Source organism: Rhipicephalus microplus, chromosome 6, assembly GCF_043290135.1.
Source record: "Rhipicephalus microplus isolate Deutch F79 chromosome 6, USDA_Rmic, whole genome shotgun sequence".
NCBI lineage: Eukaryota > Metazoa > Arthropoda > Arachnida > Ixodida > Ixodidae > Rhipicephalus > Rhipicephalus microplus.
This window is the reverse complement of record NC_134705.1, coordinates 112,165,615-112,181,247: the sequence shown is the minus strand read 5'-3', so window position 1 is coordinate 112,181,247 and position 15,633 is coordinate 112,165,615. Positions and strand designations below refer to the sequence as shown.

At 45.2% G+C, this 15,633-nt stretch overlaps 1 protein-coding gene across 5 annotated transcripts in view; it reads right to left on the bottom strand.

The window, feature by feature from the left end:
* Positions 1 to 912: 912 nt before the first annotated feature.
* LOC119167414 (transcription factor YY2-like) overlaps positions 913 to 15,633 on the bottom strand; it is a 43,313-nt gene continuing 28,592 nt past the window's right edge. For all 5 annotated transcript variants that reach the window (XM_075866437.1, XM_037418889.2, XM_075866439.1 and 2 more), the window contains one exon: positions 913 to 1,363. In XM_075866437.1, the coding sequence (XP_075722552.1) occupies positions 1,294 to 1,363 (70 nt within the window). In that variant the 3' untranslated portion in view covers positions 913 to 1,293. The remainder of the gene's footprint in view (positions 1,364 to 15,633) is intronic.

Here is a 15,633-nt window from a genome sequence, read left to right as displayed (position 1 = left end):
TGCGCAGTTGTGGAGTGAATGTGCCTGCCACAATGACATTAGGGAGTTCTAGAATAGCGCACTGTCAGCTCTTGGCGGTGCAGTCGCTGCCACTGCGCATGTGTCGTAACGCGAGTCGCCGTTCGCGCCCTGCCCGCAGAAATCCGAAATAACGTGCGGCGATTCCGCCTCGCAAAGCCCGCGAAGTGTTGTGTGTAGCTTCCGTGCATTTGAGTTTGCGATCGGAGTGAATGTTTCTAGACCTTTCCCTAGGAGGAGCAAACACTATACTAGAACTTAACGCCCGCAGCGTTAAGTTCCCTTAACGCCCGCACTGCCTGCAAACGTTATTCTATAATTCTCTATTTAAAGACTTCGCTCTTGCAGACGATGAGAATTTCGTGTGCGGAGCCCACACACGAAGAAATTATTCACCACGTTGTGCCGCAGCCAGAGATTGGTTCGGATGATGTCGACGATGACCGCCCGCAGCTGTCGGCAGCGGAGATCACCATCGCGGTGACACTTTTGTCGAGCATTTACGGTGACGATGTCACTTTGGCGCAAATATGGGCGAACCAAATTGCTTTCAAGCATAGTGTGAGGCAAGGCAGAATCATGGACTTTTTTTAAGCCTGTTTGATGCAATAAAGTTCATATTTCTGACAAAAACGAATTTTTCGGAGTGTTTAGTTTTTCAAACTTTTTTTCGGTCTCCGCCAGGTCCGAAAAATCGGTCGGCGACTGTATTCAGAACGGTCTTCTATATCTACCAACAGCATGGTACTATGATGCCCCCCAAGGTCATCCTACTGCATTCTTGAAGATATGAATGAAAGTCTACCAGCTGCTGTTTAAGGCAAAGCAGCAGTAGCAAGGCAACAACAAAAAAAAAAAATATGCAAGTTGAAAACAAAACAAGAAAAGGCTGACTGATGAAAAATGACACCCTGCTTTATGAAACAAGCAAAAACAGGTGAAATTCCATATGTTTCACACAAATCACACTCTTGCGCACGCTTCCAAAGCTGTCAAAAAAGAATTACAATCAAATACAAAAAACATACAAACAAGACAACATGCAACACCCGACTTAACAACAATAGCTGCAGGCATGGGCACACACAGCAGAATCAAGTTGGGTTCTTTTCTCTTTAACTTGGAATGGCTGAGACTAAACTAGCCACGGTGGCTCTGTGCTACTTTGCTGCCCGCCTTCCTTGTAAAAAAAAAATAATAATAAACAACATAAAAAGAAAGGAACATTACGTTCCTCTTTTCTCTTGTCTGTGTACATGTTTCGTTTTTGTGTGTTTAATCCTGGTCAAAGGTGAACGTGACCTTCTGCGACTCAACATCCGACAGCCTCTGTCCCGTGCCGTTTCTGCAAAATAAAAAAAGAGAGAATCGAAGAAAAAATAAGAATAAAAAAAAACAGGAATGAGCAGGGGGGGGAGGAAAGAATTAGGTGATGAAGAAGGTGAACAGAAAAAGAAAAGGAGAGAATGAAAACATTCGGTTCAGTTGGTTCTCCACGTGCACGCACTGTACAGCTGCTTCCCATTAGAAATCCACAAGCGAAACTTGTGTACAAGGCCTGAAAATACGACCGCATCTTCTGGCTCATAACCGGCTGAATGCATAACAAACAGGCTAAAGAGGTTTCAAATGTCGTACCAAATTGATTTATAAGCTGTTTTTTACAAAAAACTGCAAAATCAATCAGAGGCAACTGCACATGGAGTAAATAAATGCAAAGTAAATGAAATACCAATCACAGTAAAGCAAGGCACCCTATCTCTTGAATCTTTGAATGTGTATCTCACGTATCGGTGCCGATGCACATTGGCAGCATCACGGTCAAAAAAGAATGAGAAGAATTTCGTTTCTCTTGTAAGCAACCAGCACCGGCGAAAACGTGTTGCTTGTAAAATAATAAATAAAAACCTACTAGAACGGCGGCAAACAATGTGTACCACACTTGAACGCACAACTGATTACTAATTCCTGCAAACCTATTGCTGGGTAGAGTTTAACATTTTGACGCTCAAATCGAGGCAAGAACAAACAGGCGGGCTTGTTTTCTTAGGACAATCACACAAGCGCACGCAGCAAACGCGTTTAGCAGCAAATGTGCCACGGAACATTTTGTTGGTGGGCTGAGACGGCTACCATTAGAAACTATACTAAGCATTTGCTACATGCCTGACTATCTAAGCAGTACAATCGAGGCTGCTCACAATCACTTGACTGTTTCAACACAAATCGAACTGTACCCCCTCAAGCCAAATACTACGCCAGCAAAATGGAGGCTAACACACTGAAGGCACAAAACAAACAGCACTCGTTTAGGGGGGGGGGGGGGGGGGATAGATGCCTCAGACCTGTATGCGTGAGCCTAGTAATAGTGAATGGTTTCGTGAGGCGAGATATAATGGCCCGGCGAAAAAGTACGCAATAGCCTTAAGTTGCCCAAAAGACCATGCGTACTGGACACCTTACTCTGCAGCCTTAGCCACAACTTGCTTAGCCCTAAGAACTAACTTTAGCACTAAGCAAACTGTAACACGTCTGGTAAAATGCCTCAAGGGTATAACACAAGAACTGAAGACAAGTTCAAAAGTAAAAAGAAATAAAACCCCCAAGTATTGTGAAACCGGTTTGTTTGCATCAGTGTTTGCATCAGTTTGCAAAATTGGCTTAAGACCCACAACCCAAAAGCAGTTCTGAATACTCTGGGTATTTGGATGCCTTCTCCGAGACAAAATATGATTAACCACCATCCAGTTCAAATGCAAATAGTAATGGCTAAAGAACAACAGTGTTAGGCAACTAAATTAGTAAACTACACTGTTGCATTGAAGAAATTCTCTCACAGTTCATAAAATTAAACATTTACATCGTCAAGCATGTCCCATTAAACTAACAACCGGATTCCCTTCCATTCACATCGCTGGCTCTTTCTTGGCAAACCTCTCATAAATTTTCAAGAAAGGAATAGACGCAGGGTGGTTTAACAAGCAGGCCGAACCGTACTACACTCAAACCTCATTGTAACAAAGTTGAATCTTACATGAAAATAAGTTTGTTATATCCAAAAATTCGTTATAAAGGTTTATTTTTAACATCTTATCTATTGCAAGACTATTTCTCATTTACTTCGTTATAACCGATATTTCGTAATATCCAAGTTCGTTACATTGAGGTTTGCATGTAGTTTGAACGGTTGTACTAGTCATCGATGTTCCTTCTCGACCGTTATGATAACCACATACACACAAAACAACAGCACATAAAACAAGCGTTCTTGCACAGTTCCGCTTAGTCAACATCAAGTGACTTCGAAGTTCTACAGTTTTACAACTGCAGACTGCATTCAAACCTGACACTAACAGCGCCAGAGCTACCAGCAAGCCCAACTGACACAAGCCACAAGCAATGCATTGCATCGCTTATCAAGAGCGTCACTCGAAACCAGGACTTGCATAACGAAATGGCAGTACATGCAGTTCATGGGCTGATGGCAGCAACCACCGAGTTTCCAAGGTACTTCAAAAGAATGAAGGATCGTACGACAATGCAAACCAGCAAGCCAAACCACAGGTATTGGCACAAAGCTCCTCATTAGTCCCAGCTGTTCATTCAGGTTCGTACAGTTGGGTAACGCGATCATCACTTGAAAGCCAACTCCGGCAGAGGCCTGTGGATCTTGATAAAATTCACTGTGTGCATTTCTTAGCACCCTTACGTTAATTTATGCAGAGTCGCAGGCTTTAACCCTGCACAGGTTGCTTGCAACAGTATTTCATTGAATACCTCGAACCACTCGCCTGCCTTCCCACAATTTTCATTACTGGCCATCACGGTGTAAGGAAAATGATTTAGGTGTGGACACTCTCTGCCCGCTGTCATGGAGAGCGCACCCAGACAATGTTCGGCTTTATTTCACGCACCGGCCACAGTTTTTTGGGGTGTGCTGCAACATGAGGGCTTAAGAAACAGAGCAAGACAAGGTCAACACGTGTTTTACTTTCTTTTTCCACCTTATCATATTTCTCTTTAGTTAAAACTGTGCACGTTAGCAATTAGAGGTAGAAACGCATCCCAAATTTTTCGAGACTAAAAAACGCTGCGTGTGGAATGCACCACAACTGGCTGCACGGCATAAGAAAAGATTCTAACAGAGTTCTCACATACGAAACGAAAAAAAAGTTGCGGACTCTACACATGCAGCTCGTCTTGTGTAGTACATGCACCAGCTGCAGTTGCGTGGGGGGGCGCTGCGACATGGGGGCCAAGAAGAGGCGAAAGAGCCAAACATTATCCGGACGCACCGTTGGGCGGAGTGTCCACACCTAAATTGTTTTTCTTACACCGTGCTGGCCACACTGCATGTGATGTCAGCCAGGACACAGCATTGCTCGAGACGGAAGCGCCAGCGGAGTTTCGTAATACAGCGTATTATTAACTACTGTAGCATCAAGAAAGCAATGATCATGTGTATTTTGCAAGTGTCTCACTGGTGTCCTAGAGGGTAAAGCTTTCAAATCAGCTATTCTGAATCATGTCAGCCTCGAAAATTTACACCATCGATGAAGTGGAATCTATTTGTTTACGCTATGTGCTTATCTGGTTTATCTCTCTCCAGTCAGATGGCACTACATGTCCAGGTAACTGAAGTATGGCCATGCTATTAGCTAAAGCACGAAGCTGGTGGAAGAAGTTCAGTTTAAAGCTTTCTTATACTGTTATGAAAAGAATGCACAAGTTTGTGCACAGTAGCATTTGACACCTTGCAATAGGATTGATAAAATATAACGAAAGTATAGTACGAGCCACCTTTTACAGGGTGCACAGCTTAACACACGTGGGTAGACCTGGCATATCTTATGGAAAGAGTTTGCCTATGGTAAACCAAAACAGCCAAAAGATCTTTTGCAATGAGACACTGCATGATTGGTGTGGCCTGGTTCCAACTATAATCAATTTCATCTGCCCCTACACTGGCCGGGCCAACACGCCTTGCACAAATCTCGGTTTGAGCCTGTGTAGCAAGGATAGTGTTGCTCAGTCGTTTCGATTTATGTTTCACATTTTCTTGCATACCTAGACATTACCATCACCTAGCCATGGTTACAAATTTGCCGGAGTTGGCCTTTAATGCTGTAAACATAGAATTCGTCGTGCCAAGAGAATGTCGAGAGGTCACAGAGTACCAAATCAAAATTACATCTTCGACCTACCCATGCAACTGCGACGATTTGATTGTCAATGCACGGAGTTCAAGCTGTGACGCTCACACAAGCACAGATGCGATTGCCACATCTCTTTTTCGCTGCCTTTTGAAATGGTTACTCTCGTTCAGCACTGGCAGGAAACTCGATGGATGCAAACCAATGTGGGCTGAGCGTTTTCACGCCAAGGGCGGAACAGAGTGAACTGCGATTGTTCGGAAAGCAGCACCCAGGAAAACAGGCCACAGTACACAGGAATGGTCTTTTCAACGAGTGTAAGACATGAAGCAACATTATTTACACCTGATCGAATTTGGCAATAGCAATTTCCCACACTTCAAAAAATATGTCGTGAGAAAAAGCAACTAGCTTGCCCCACCGTTCGGCGCAGAGCATTCCTCAAAGCAGGCTCCAGTGTTTCGGCACCCTAGCATCACATATCCAGGGTCCAAGTGTTCCTTCAATCCACTGTGATTGCACTAAACGTTCCAGCATGATGACATAGAGAGAGGGATCTAGCGCTTTAATAGTGTAGTTGGTGGTTACCTTTTCAGTACACTAGAATGGCCTAGATCTTGCTCATCAAAATCGAGCATTTCGAACCCGTCTGCTTAGTTCTTTAAAGAGTGCTCAGAGACACACTTGACCTGGTAGTGCTAATGCCACGAGACCAAATTTTAAAACACACACATTTGCTGCAAACCTCTGTTGCTGCCCCGCCGAGTTGGTCTAGTGGCCAAGGTACTTGGCTGTCGAATCCTGGCTGCGGGGGCTGCAATTTCGATGGAGGCGAAAATGCTGAAGCCTGTGTGCACGTTAAAGAACCCCAGGTGATCGAAATTTCTGGAGCCCTCCACTGCGGCATCTTTCATAATCATATGGTGGTTTGGGGAGGTTAAATCCCACATATCAATCAAATCAACCTCTGTTGCTGGCAATGTGCCTGCCGCTGCCGACAGCATCGGATAGACGCATCTATTCTGCCCCGCTATTCTTCCTACTGTAGCACTAGGATCTCTGTTCCCACTTCCAACTTCTGAGTACTCCTACAAGAGGCCATACACTCGACCAAAACCTGCCTTGTATGTCTTCAAGCTTGAGCCGACTCCACACTTTTGTGAAGTAAGATGCAATGCAGTAGCAACTAGCCGCATGTGCAGTCAAGATGACTGTGCCCAGACTACGCTCAAGGTCCTCGTTATATCAACTCAATTCCTGTGCACTGTAGCTGAAAAATACAGGTCAAGTGGAAAGCAAGACATGGACAACAGGGCAGGGAAAGTGAGAGATAGAACAACCAGAGCTATAAAAGATGAAGAGAGGGCTGATGGGACATCATCATCCTCATCACTGATAGTCTCCCTGGGATCCGCTACCAGCCAGGGATGAAAGAGAGAGAGAAGAGAGGACATAAGGGGAGAGGGAAAGAGCAGGGGAAGAGAGAGACAGTCAGCCCAGTAGTCGGCAAGCAGCAAGCCAAAACATGTCAAAAATGCGCGCCAAGTGTTGAAAAACAAGGTAAGTGCAAACTTAATTTTTTTACCACAATTTCGTTTGACTGTATGTTCATAAATTACAAGCAACACATTTCTGCACACCACATTGCCCAGTAGGAACAAATTTCATAGATTGGCAAAACGGGTTATGGGATGCAGAACACCAAGTGAGCTTGGAGACTGCACAACTACAACAGCCAACTGTTGGCTGCTGGTTGAAGCGATTTGCCGGAGATTGTGACAAGTACTTAACGAGCCATAAACATGAGGATAAAATTTTTTCAGTAGTGCTCTGATGGCACAAAAAAATGCCAGGCCTGCGCAGAAGGCACAGCCAGATCACAGCAAAAGCTAGAAGAGCAGTCTTGCAGAGCCTTTTCAAAACACTCATTTGGTAACTATTGCAAGCATGCTTGTTTGTTATAAGGGGAGATGCGAGTCGAAAAATCGCATTTTTAGCGAAATTTCTCGTATTTCTGATTTTTATTGCATTGTAATCTTCAAACCTTTTTCTTTCATCTGTGAAAATTTCAAAACTAAATTCGAACCACAAAATGCAAAAAAATGTGTATGAAGGTATCGCGGTGGCTCAAAATTTCATGAATTTGCGCCGATATTGGCTATCTTTGACTGCGCGCTGCTCCCCGTCGCAGTGCCGCCCGCCATCGCGATCGGTCGGGAAAGTTGCATCCGGCCTTCTTTTTACAGCTCCAACGACCGCCAGTTTCGTACATGGGCAAAAAAAAAAAAAAATAAAAAACGAGGCCTTTTTATCACGCGGTTTGAGCGGTTTGAAACGCGCGGCACCCTAAGCCGCATCGCCATTGGCTACCGAGTCATTGTCAGCTGTGTTGGTGGCGGCCATCGGCATTTGGTCCGTCTGCTTTTCTGCGCGTATACGCATATTTCCGCGATGACAAGCCCGAAAAAGTGCAACGTGAGACCGCAGAAGTTTCGAACGAAGCACAAGTTCAAGGGAAGGCGGCGTAAAGCGCCCCGAACGACGGCGACGAACGAGCCTACGTGTGCTAGGCCTGACGGCGGCATCGACGAGTGCACGAGCGACAGTGGCTGCGATGAAGGGATTGACGCTGCGCTTTCTTTCGTCAGTGCTTCGGAAAAGAAGCTCGGCTTCTTCAAAAAAGACGAAAGACAGCGCGATGAGGTTTGTGGAACGACAGTTTTGTGCGACACCCTCTTGCTGACGGCACTTGTGGCAGGTGCGGCATGCCCTGCTTGCGGTATTCAAAAACTTGCCGTTCGGGAGCCGGCAGAAAAGCGCAAGGGACTTTCGTCGCTCCTCGAACTTCATTGCGAAAACAGCGAATGCTCAGCGACTGTTCTTTCGTGCTCCTATACGTCACTGCGTGTTACGGCGGACGGCAGCAGCCGAGTGAGTCAACGGTACGACAGTGGGAGCTCCCGAGATAGCTTCGCTGTAAATGTGAAGGCGGTGGTGGCTGCACGCGCTGTTGGCATTGGGCATGAGCAATTGTCGAGATTTTGCTCCATTATTGGACTCCCAAAGCCAATGCACCACCGAGAATTTTTTTCGATAGCAAAGAAAATGCACACCGCTGCCATGGCAGCTGTGAGTGAAAACTTGCGCCGATCCAGAGAGTTGACGAAAGAAGTAGCAGGCGAAACTGATGTGGCTGTTATGTTCGACGGCACTTGGCAGAAGAGGGGCCACAAAAGCCACAACGGGATTGGCGCAGTTATCTCCTTAGATACTGGCCTCTGCTTAGACTTCGAGGTCATATCAAATTACTGCCTGACATGCAGTAGGCACAAGGATATGGGCCCCGACGAGGAAGTGTGGCAGGCATTCCATGGCCCAGTCTGTGAAAAAAATGCAGACTGTTTCTCCTATGCCATGGAAACGGAGACTGCAATGCGCATTTGGCAGAGAACATTGACTTATGACACCCCACTGCATTTCATGACATTCTTGAGTGACGGTGACAGCAAAGCATATAGTGCAGTTGCAGAGTCAAAAGTCTATGGTGCTGTCAATATAGAAAAAGAAGACTGCACTAATCATGTGGCCAAGAGACTTGGCACCGCGCTACGGAAGCTGCATGTGCCATTACCACGAGGGCAGAAAATGAAAGAGCCAGCCATTCAGAAGCTCCAAACATACTATCAGATTGCCATAACAAGCAACAGGGGGAGTGTACGGGATATGTACACTGCAGTATGGGCTTCGTACTTCCACTCATGCTCTACTGACAATGCTGACAGCCACAAGTTTTGCCCTGCAGGAACAGAGTCGTGGTGCAAACATCAACGCGCTGAAGCACTTGGTGAACCTGCACCACGCCACACACCTCTCCTGACAAAAGCACAGAGATTGGCTGTTTTGCCCATTTATAACCGGCTAACGGATGAGAAGCTCCTTGCTCGATGCATCAAAGGGAAAACCCAGAACGCATCAGAATCCCTGAACAGCAAAATTTGGCTACTTTGCCCCAAGACTAAGTTTGTCGCCCGAACGGTTGTCGAGACTGCCGCAGCTATGGCAATCTTGTGGTTCAACACGGGTCATGCTACTTCCGAGCACATCCTGGAAGAGCTCAACATACTGCCATCTAAAGATCTAGTTACTTTCAGTGATTCCCGCGATGCGAGGCGCATCACGAGAATGTCCGAGCGTCTGACAGCAGAAGCAAGGGCCCACCGTCGTCGTGGAGTGAAAAGGGCACGGCTAGAAGAGAGTGCTCGCCAGGACCGTGAGGGCACAACCTATGCTGCAGGACAGTTCTAGTAACTTGCAGTGCTTTTCAAAGTTCTGTTGAACATTATGGCCAAAGATTATGCATTTCTAACAACTCTGTGATAAAAAAAGGTTTCAAACTTTCAAATGCGTTTTTCTCCTTGTGCAGTTTTGTGTGATCTGTGCTTCTTATACACGCTAGTTCGTATACTTAGAATTGTCATACCTCTATGAAATTTTGCACATAGCATGATGAAGGCCCATAGAGTGCAAGTATCTATTCAGATTGTCAGTGCTGCTTGATTATGTTTTTCAAAAATTACATAACATTGAAAGCCCTTGGCAACTAGAGCCATAGTAAATTTTTCTATTTTATTATTGTATTTCACCTTTTTACACACAAAATTTATATAGTTTTTTTTGCACTCTACAGTTCCAAAGGATCATAGTCAGCTATATCTGCATGCTTTATCTCAAATTTTTATAGGTCAGAATTGTTGCATAACAATGGCCATAATTTTGCAGTATCTGACCTGCAGAAAGAAAACCAAGCAATCTACATGAAAATAAATGACATATTTGAAAAGAGGAGAAAAAACTCTATTAGCATGCCAATTTGTGTTAAATTTAGACTCTTATTAAAGAAAATCGTTTTTCGAGTAGCATCTCCCCTTAATAAGAAATTTTTTGGGTAGTAGGCCGGAATTCGCTATGCTATTTTTGGTTATTCTTCTGAGAAGCGTGGTATCTGCTAAACATTTGCTAGAAATTTTGTGCCAATCGTTGATGCAGTGGTTGACGACGATGAGGAATTATGGCTGAAGTGGGTATGCGCCACAGTTAATAGGGGAACAAGAACAAACTTTTGCAAGGGGTTAAAGCATTGGACGGCCCATCCGTTACGCTATTCGCATAGTGCAACGACTGGTTGTTCTTTCACTGTTTTAAAACGCTTTATAAGTTGTATTAACACGATTGTTTTCCCGACATCAAGCCTGCCTAAGGCAAGTTTGCTAACAAGTCACTAGCACCGGCGTAGCTCAATGGCAGAATAGTGGGTTGGCACCCAGCAAACCCGGGTTGGAGCCCCGCTTTGTCACTGGTACTAGGTTTTTTTTTTTTCCAATTTTGTGCGATGTGGTTACAGACACCTGCGGAGGCGGCGTACAACTGCGCGTGACCAGAGTTGTGACCTTATAACAGCTTTCACTGTGAAAGGTGAATGCTGCCAAAGTGATCTGTAATTTCTCATCACAGTTTCCAGGGAGAGTTTGCGGCTTTTCTAAACAAACAGAAGTGGATAAACTTTTACGAAGAGACATCTTGTGTGCCAAGAATGAGAGAAAAAACCGATGGGGACTACTAGACTTGTGCAAATATTTGAATGCTGCGAATATTACAATGGATATTACTGTATGTGAATTTGCTTCGATTCCAATTTGAATTGTTGATGTCACTGGTACTAGTTTTTTTTTTTTCCAATTTTGTGCGATGTGGTTACAGACACCTGCGGAGGCGGCGTACAACTGCGCGTGACCAGAGTTGTGACCTTATAACAGCTTTCACTGTGAAAGGTGAATGCTGCCAAAGTGATCTGTAATTTCTCATCACAGTTTCCAGGGAGAGTCTGTGGCTTTTCTAAACAAACAGAAGTGGATAAACTTTTACGAAGAGACATCTTGTGTGCCAAGAATGAGAGAAAAAACCGATGGGGACTACTAGACTTGTGCAAATATTTGAATGCTGCGAATATTACAATGAATATTACTGTATGTGAATTTGCTTCGATTCCAATTTGAATTGTTGATGTCACTGGTACTAGTTTTTTTTTTTTTTCCAATTTTGTGCGATGTGGTTACAGACACCTGCGGAGGCGGCGTACAACTGCGCGTGACCAGAGTTGTGACCTTATAACAGCTTTCACTGTGAAAGGTGAATGCTGCCAAAGTGATCTGTAATTTCTCATCACAGTTTCCAGGGAGAGTTTGCGGCTTTTCTAAACAAACAGAAGTGGATAAACTTTTACGAAGAGACATCTTGTGTGCCAAGAATGAGAGAAAAAACCGATGGGGACTACTAGACTTGTGCGAATATTTGAATGCTGCGAATATTACAATGAATATTACTGTATGTGAATTTGCTTCGATTCCAATTTGAATTGTTGATGTCACTGGTACTAGTTTTTTTTTTTTCCAATTTTGTGCGATGTGGTTACAGACACCTGCGGAGGCGGCGTACAACTGCGCGTGACCAGAGTTGTGACCTTATAACAGCTTTCACTGTGAAAGGTGAATGCTGCCAAAGTGATCTGTAATTTCTCATCACAGTTTCCAGGGAGAGTTTGCGGCTTTTCTAAACAAACAGAAGTGGATAAACTTTTACGAAGAGACATCTTGTGTGCCAAGAATGAGAGAAAAAACCGATGGGGACTACTAGACTTGTGCGAATATTTGAATGCTGCGAATATTACAATGAATATTACTGTATGTGAATTTGCTTCGATTCCAATTTGAATTGTTGAAAAATTTCAAAGTATTCGAAATGAACGAACAGATGTGTGTTTGCGCACATATAACGCCTGTAAATGTGGTTTCACTCCAGTGGAAATGTACTGAATGGTGAAAGCACTTATTTAGATGTTAGTCCGCATGTGGTGATTTCACTAAGGTAAAGGTGTGCCAACTCATCAAAACACCAATTTATGGGAAATCCACACTGCCATGAAGCCCCACTTGAAGATTAAATTAACATTGATTCGTAATTTTTTACGTTTAAAAGCTTGTCATAATGGCTTATATGTTTAAAAACGGTAAAACACACTGAGAATGAAGACACGACGAAGGCACACACACACACACACACAGCACTATGTGTGCCTTCGTCCTCACTGCACTTTTACCATTCTTAAACACAGATTACAAACAGGCCCAGGTGTGGTCCCCCTTGGTGGATGATATGCTCTAAGTATAGTAAATACTGAAACGTCTTTTATTTTACAGGCTGTCACTTGCATTATACCAAAAGTCAAATCCTGCAACTATTCAAAGTTGTTTCGTCTTACTTTGAACAAAAAATAATGGCATTTGCACAGGCCTTGCTTCAATTAAACAAAAGCACTGTGCACATTGATTGGGTCAGGAAAAACATGTCCATTTTTTCTTCATAATATGTGATATATACTACTCCTATTCGATTTGAAATTATTCGACCAAAATTACTGTTTTGTTCACTCACTATTCGCACAAGTCTAGTAACTACAATCGAAGACAACTGCACAGGGTAGCGGCATTCCCGCGTCAAACACAGATGCACACAAGCTTGCAGCAATGAGTGCCGTCATGAGCCAAGCTGGTCAGTAACCCCAATTTCGGAGAACACTGCAGGGTGCTATTGTGGGACTATAGTTTAGTCGTCAAGATAACTGGCTGCTGTGCTTTAAACATCGGGGCAGGGTCTCTCCTGTTTAATCAAACTACACCGAGACCTCAAAGTAACAGGCACGGATATAACGAAATATTGGTCACAACATAATGAAAAATAGTCTCGTAGCTGATACAGTGTTAACCTTCATACCAAATTTTCGGATATAACGAACTTATTTCCTTATAATATGCAAGTTTTTTACAATGAGGCTTGAGTGTACTGTAATTAGAGAAGGCGTGCACCAGACCAAGTTGCCAAAGGAAGCAATGTACATCAGGTTTGTGGTGCTGGTCCTTGCAAGGTTAGGCATTGCCGTCTCTCCATAAAGTTAATTCGCATTGAAGCCAGCATGCCTGCTCCTACGTTCATGCGTTATGTGATGCTAGCGCCTACATGGATATTTTGCATCTACACCTTGAGCAGCACTTGCTGGGACTTTCTACGCTAACTCTGACATGAAGAAATAAAAAACAGCATGCAGGGTGGCCATTGCCATTGGTAAATGATATACAGTCAAACCTCGTTATAACGAGACGGGCTATAACGAAATAATGGATATAACGAGCAAATCCTAATTCCCTTTGAAAGTCCCCATACAAACCAATGTATTCAAAACCTCGTTTTAACGAGGCAAAATTTGGCTGTTATGGGATATAACGAACAAATTTTGTTAGGAAGTAAAATTTTGAGCCGATGTCACGACAGTGCACAACGCGAATTTGAGACGGCGTGCAACGCGAGAACTGTATTTAGCAGTTCAAAACTCCCGCCACACGCCCTCCAGCAATGCGCACAAAGCAGACGGCACGCGCTGTTTCCGGAGGAGAGGTCGCTGCACATGCGCTGCTTGACTACCACCGATAGCGGAGCGCTCCGCAGCTCCGCTAACCTCTCGCCCTTTTCTTTTCTTCTGTGTCTTCTTTATATTCTCCCTCTCCCATTTCTCATGGCACTGAGGCGCGCTTCCTAATCTTACATACCCCCTTCCCCTTGGGTAACCGGTTCCTAGAGGGCAGCGCAAAAGAGCGCCCCTTCTGCCCCTTCCTCTTCAGAGTCACTTTCTCTGCAAGTGTTGTCACTCGCCGACGTGAGCCGCGTTGCTTTTGCGTGCGTGTTTCTTCTCTTTTTCGACCGCTTCCGCCTTATCTTTTATTGTGCTGCGCTCGTGATTCCAGCAACACGAATGCGCCAGGTGGGAAGCGAAAGCGCATAACGCTAGATCAGAAGGCGGCTATGATAAGAGCCGTCGAATCGGGGACCAAGATAGGCAACGTGGCAAGAGACTTTGGCGTATGGACGAGCACACTGTCAACCATCTTGAGCAAGCAGGAGTCCATCATCGACGCTGTTGCACGTGGCGTGAAAAAAAGCGCTAAGAGGATGAGGGCACTTGCCTTTGAAGCGGTCGAAAGGGTCGTTTTTAAATGATTCTTGGACACACTGGCCGTTAATCTGCCAGTGAGCGGCGCCTTGCTGCAAAGAAAAGTGAGAAACTTTGCCTGCATCATGGGCTATGACAACTTCGTAGCAAGTTCGGGTTGGCTCCAACGCTTCAAAGAGCGCCACGACATTGTCGGGAGAGCGGTCTGCGGCGAATCGAAATCTGTCAACGAAGCAGAGGCTACCAAGTGGGCGAGAGAAAACATCGTGCGGCTGCTAGAAAAATACAGCGCGGAGGATATTTTTAACGCGGACGAAACCGCATGTTGCCGCACAAGACGTTAGCCCTCAAAGGCGAGCCGTGCCATGGCGGCAAACAAAGTAAGCTGCGGATCACTGCGCTACTTTGTGCAAACATCACCGGCTCTGAGAAGCTGCCAATTTTCGTAATTGGCAAAAGTGCATCCCCTCGCTGCTTTAAGGGGAAGAGGCAGCTCCCAGTCAAGTACGTAGCCAATCGCAAAGCCTGGATGACCAGGAAGATTTTTTCAAAATGGCTTTGCGAATGGGACGAGAAGTTGGCAAAGGCGAACCGCAAGGTGTGCTTCAAAACATCGAGCTGCTGTTCCTTCCTGCCAATTGCACAGCAAAAATACAGCCGCTTGACCAAGGCGTGATTATGTCGCTGAAGGCAGGTTACCGCAAGCATGTGATAGACAAGCTCCTGCTCAACATGAGGATGAAGCGAGACACCGATGTTGACTTGTACGCTGCGCTCGAAATGCTCCAGGCAGCGTGGATGAGTGTGACAGCGACCACGATCGCGAACTGCTTTCGACACACCTCATTTGCCGCCGCACCAGACGCCAGCGATGAGCCATCAGACGAGCCCACTGTGCCGGACGGTTTTGCCACATCAGACGAAGTCGCTGCATTATGGACAGCACTTCGTGACGCCAGTGTCGTGCCTGACAGCGAGTCGTTTTGCGACTATGTGAGTGCGGACTCGGAAGTGGTGGCAACGGAGCAGCTCCTGGATGACAATATTGTGCGCGCTGTCAGTGATCATAACGAAACCAGTGATGATGACTCTGTCGACGAACAGGAGACAAACGTGCCGACGGCGTCGGAGGCATTAGATGCAGTGGACGTACTGCGCCGCTACTTCGGTGCTCACGAGGGCGGTGAAGATGGCTTGAACATTGCGGCCGCAGCTGAGCGAGCCATCGTTCGCATCGGGAAGACGCATCAACGTCCAATTACGGACTTCTTTGCAGCTAAGTCTGCCTGAAATGCAAGCTGTGTATTTTGAAGTGCATTAAAACAGGTGCATGACTTTTTCCTTTTTATTTGGGAATGCAGTTATTTTGTTGCATACCACCGTGCGGCGGGATGCTATTTCGCC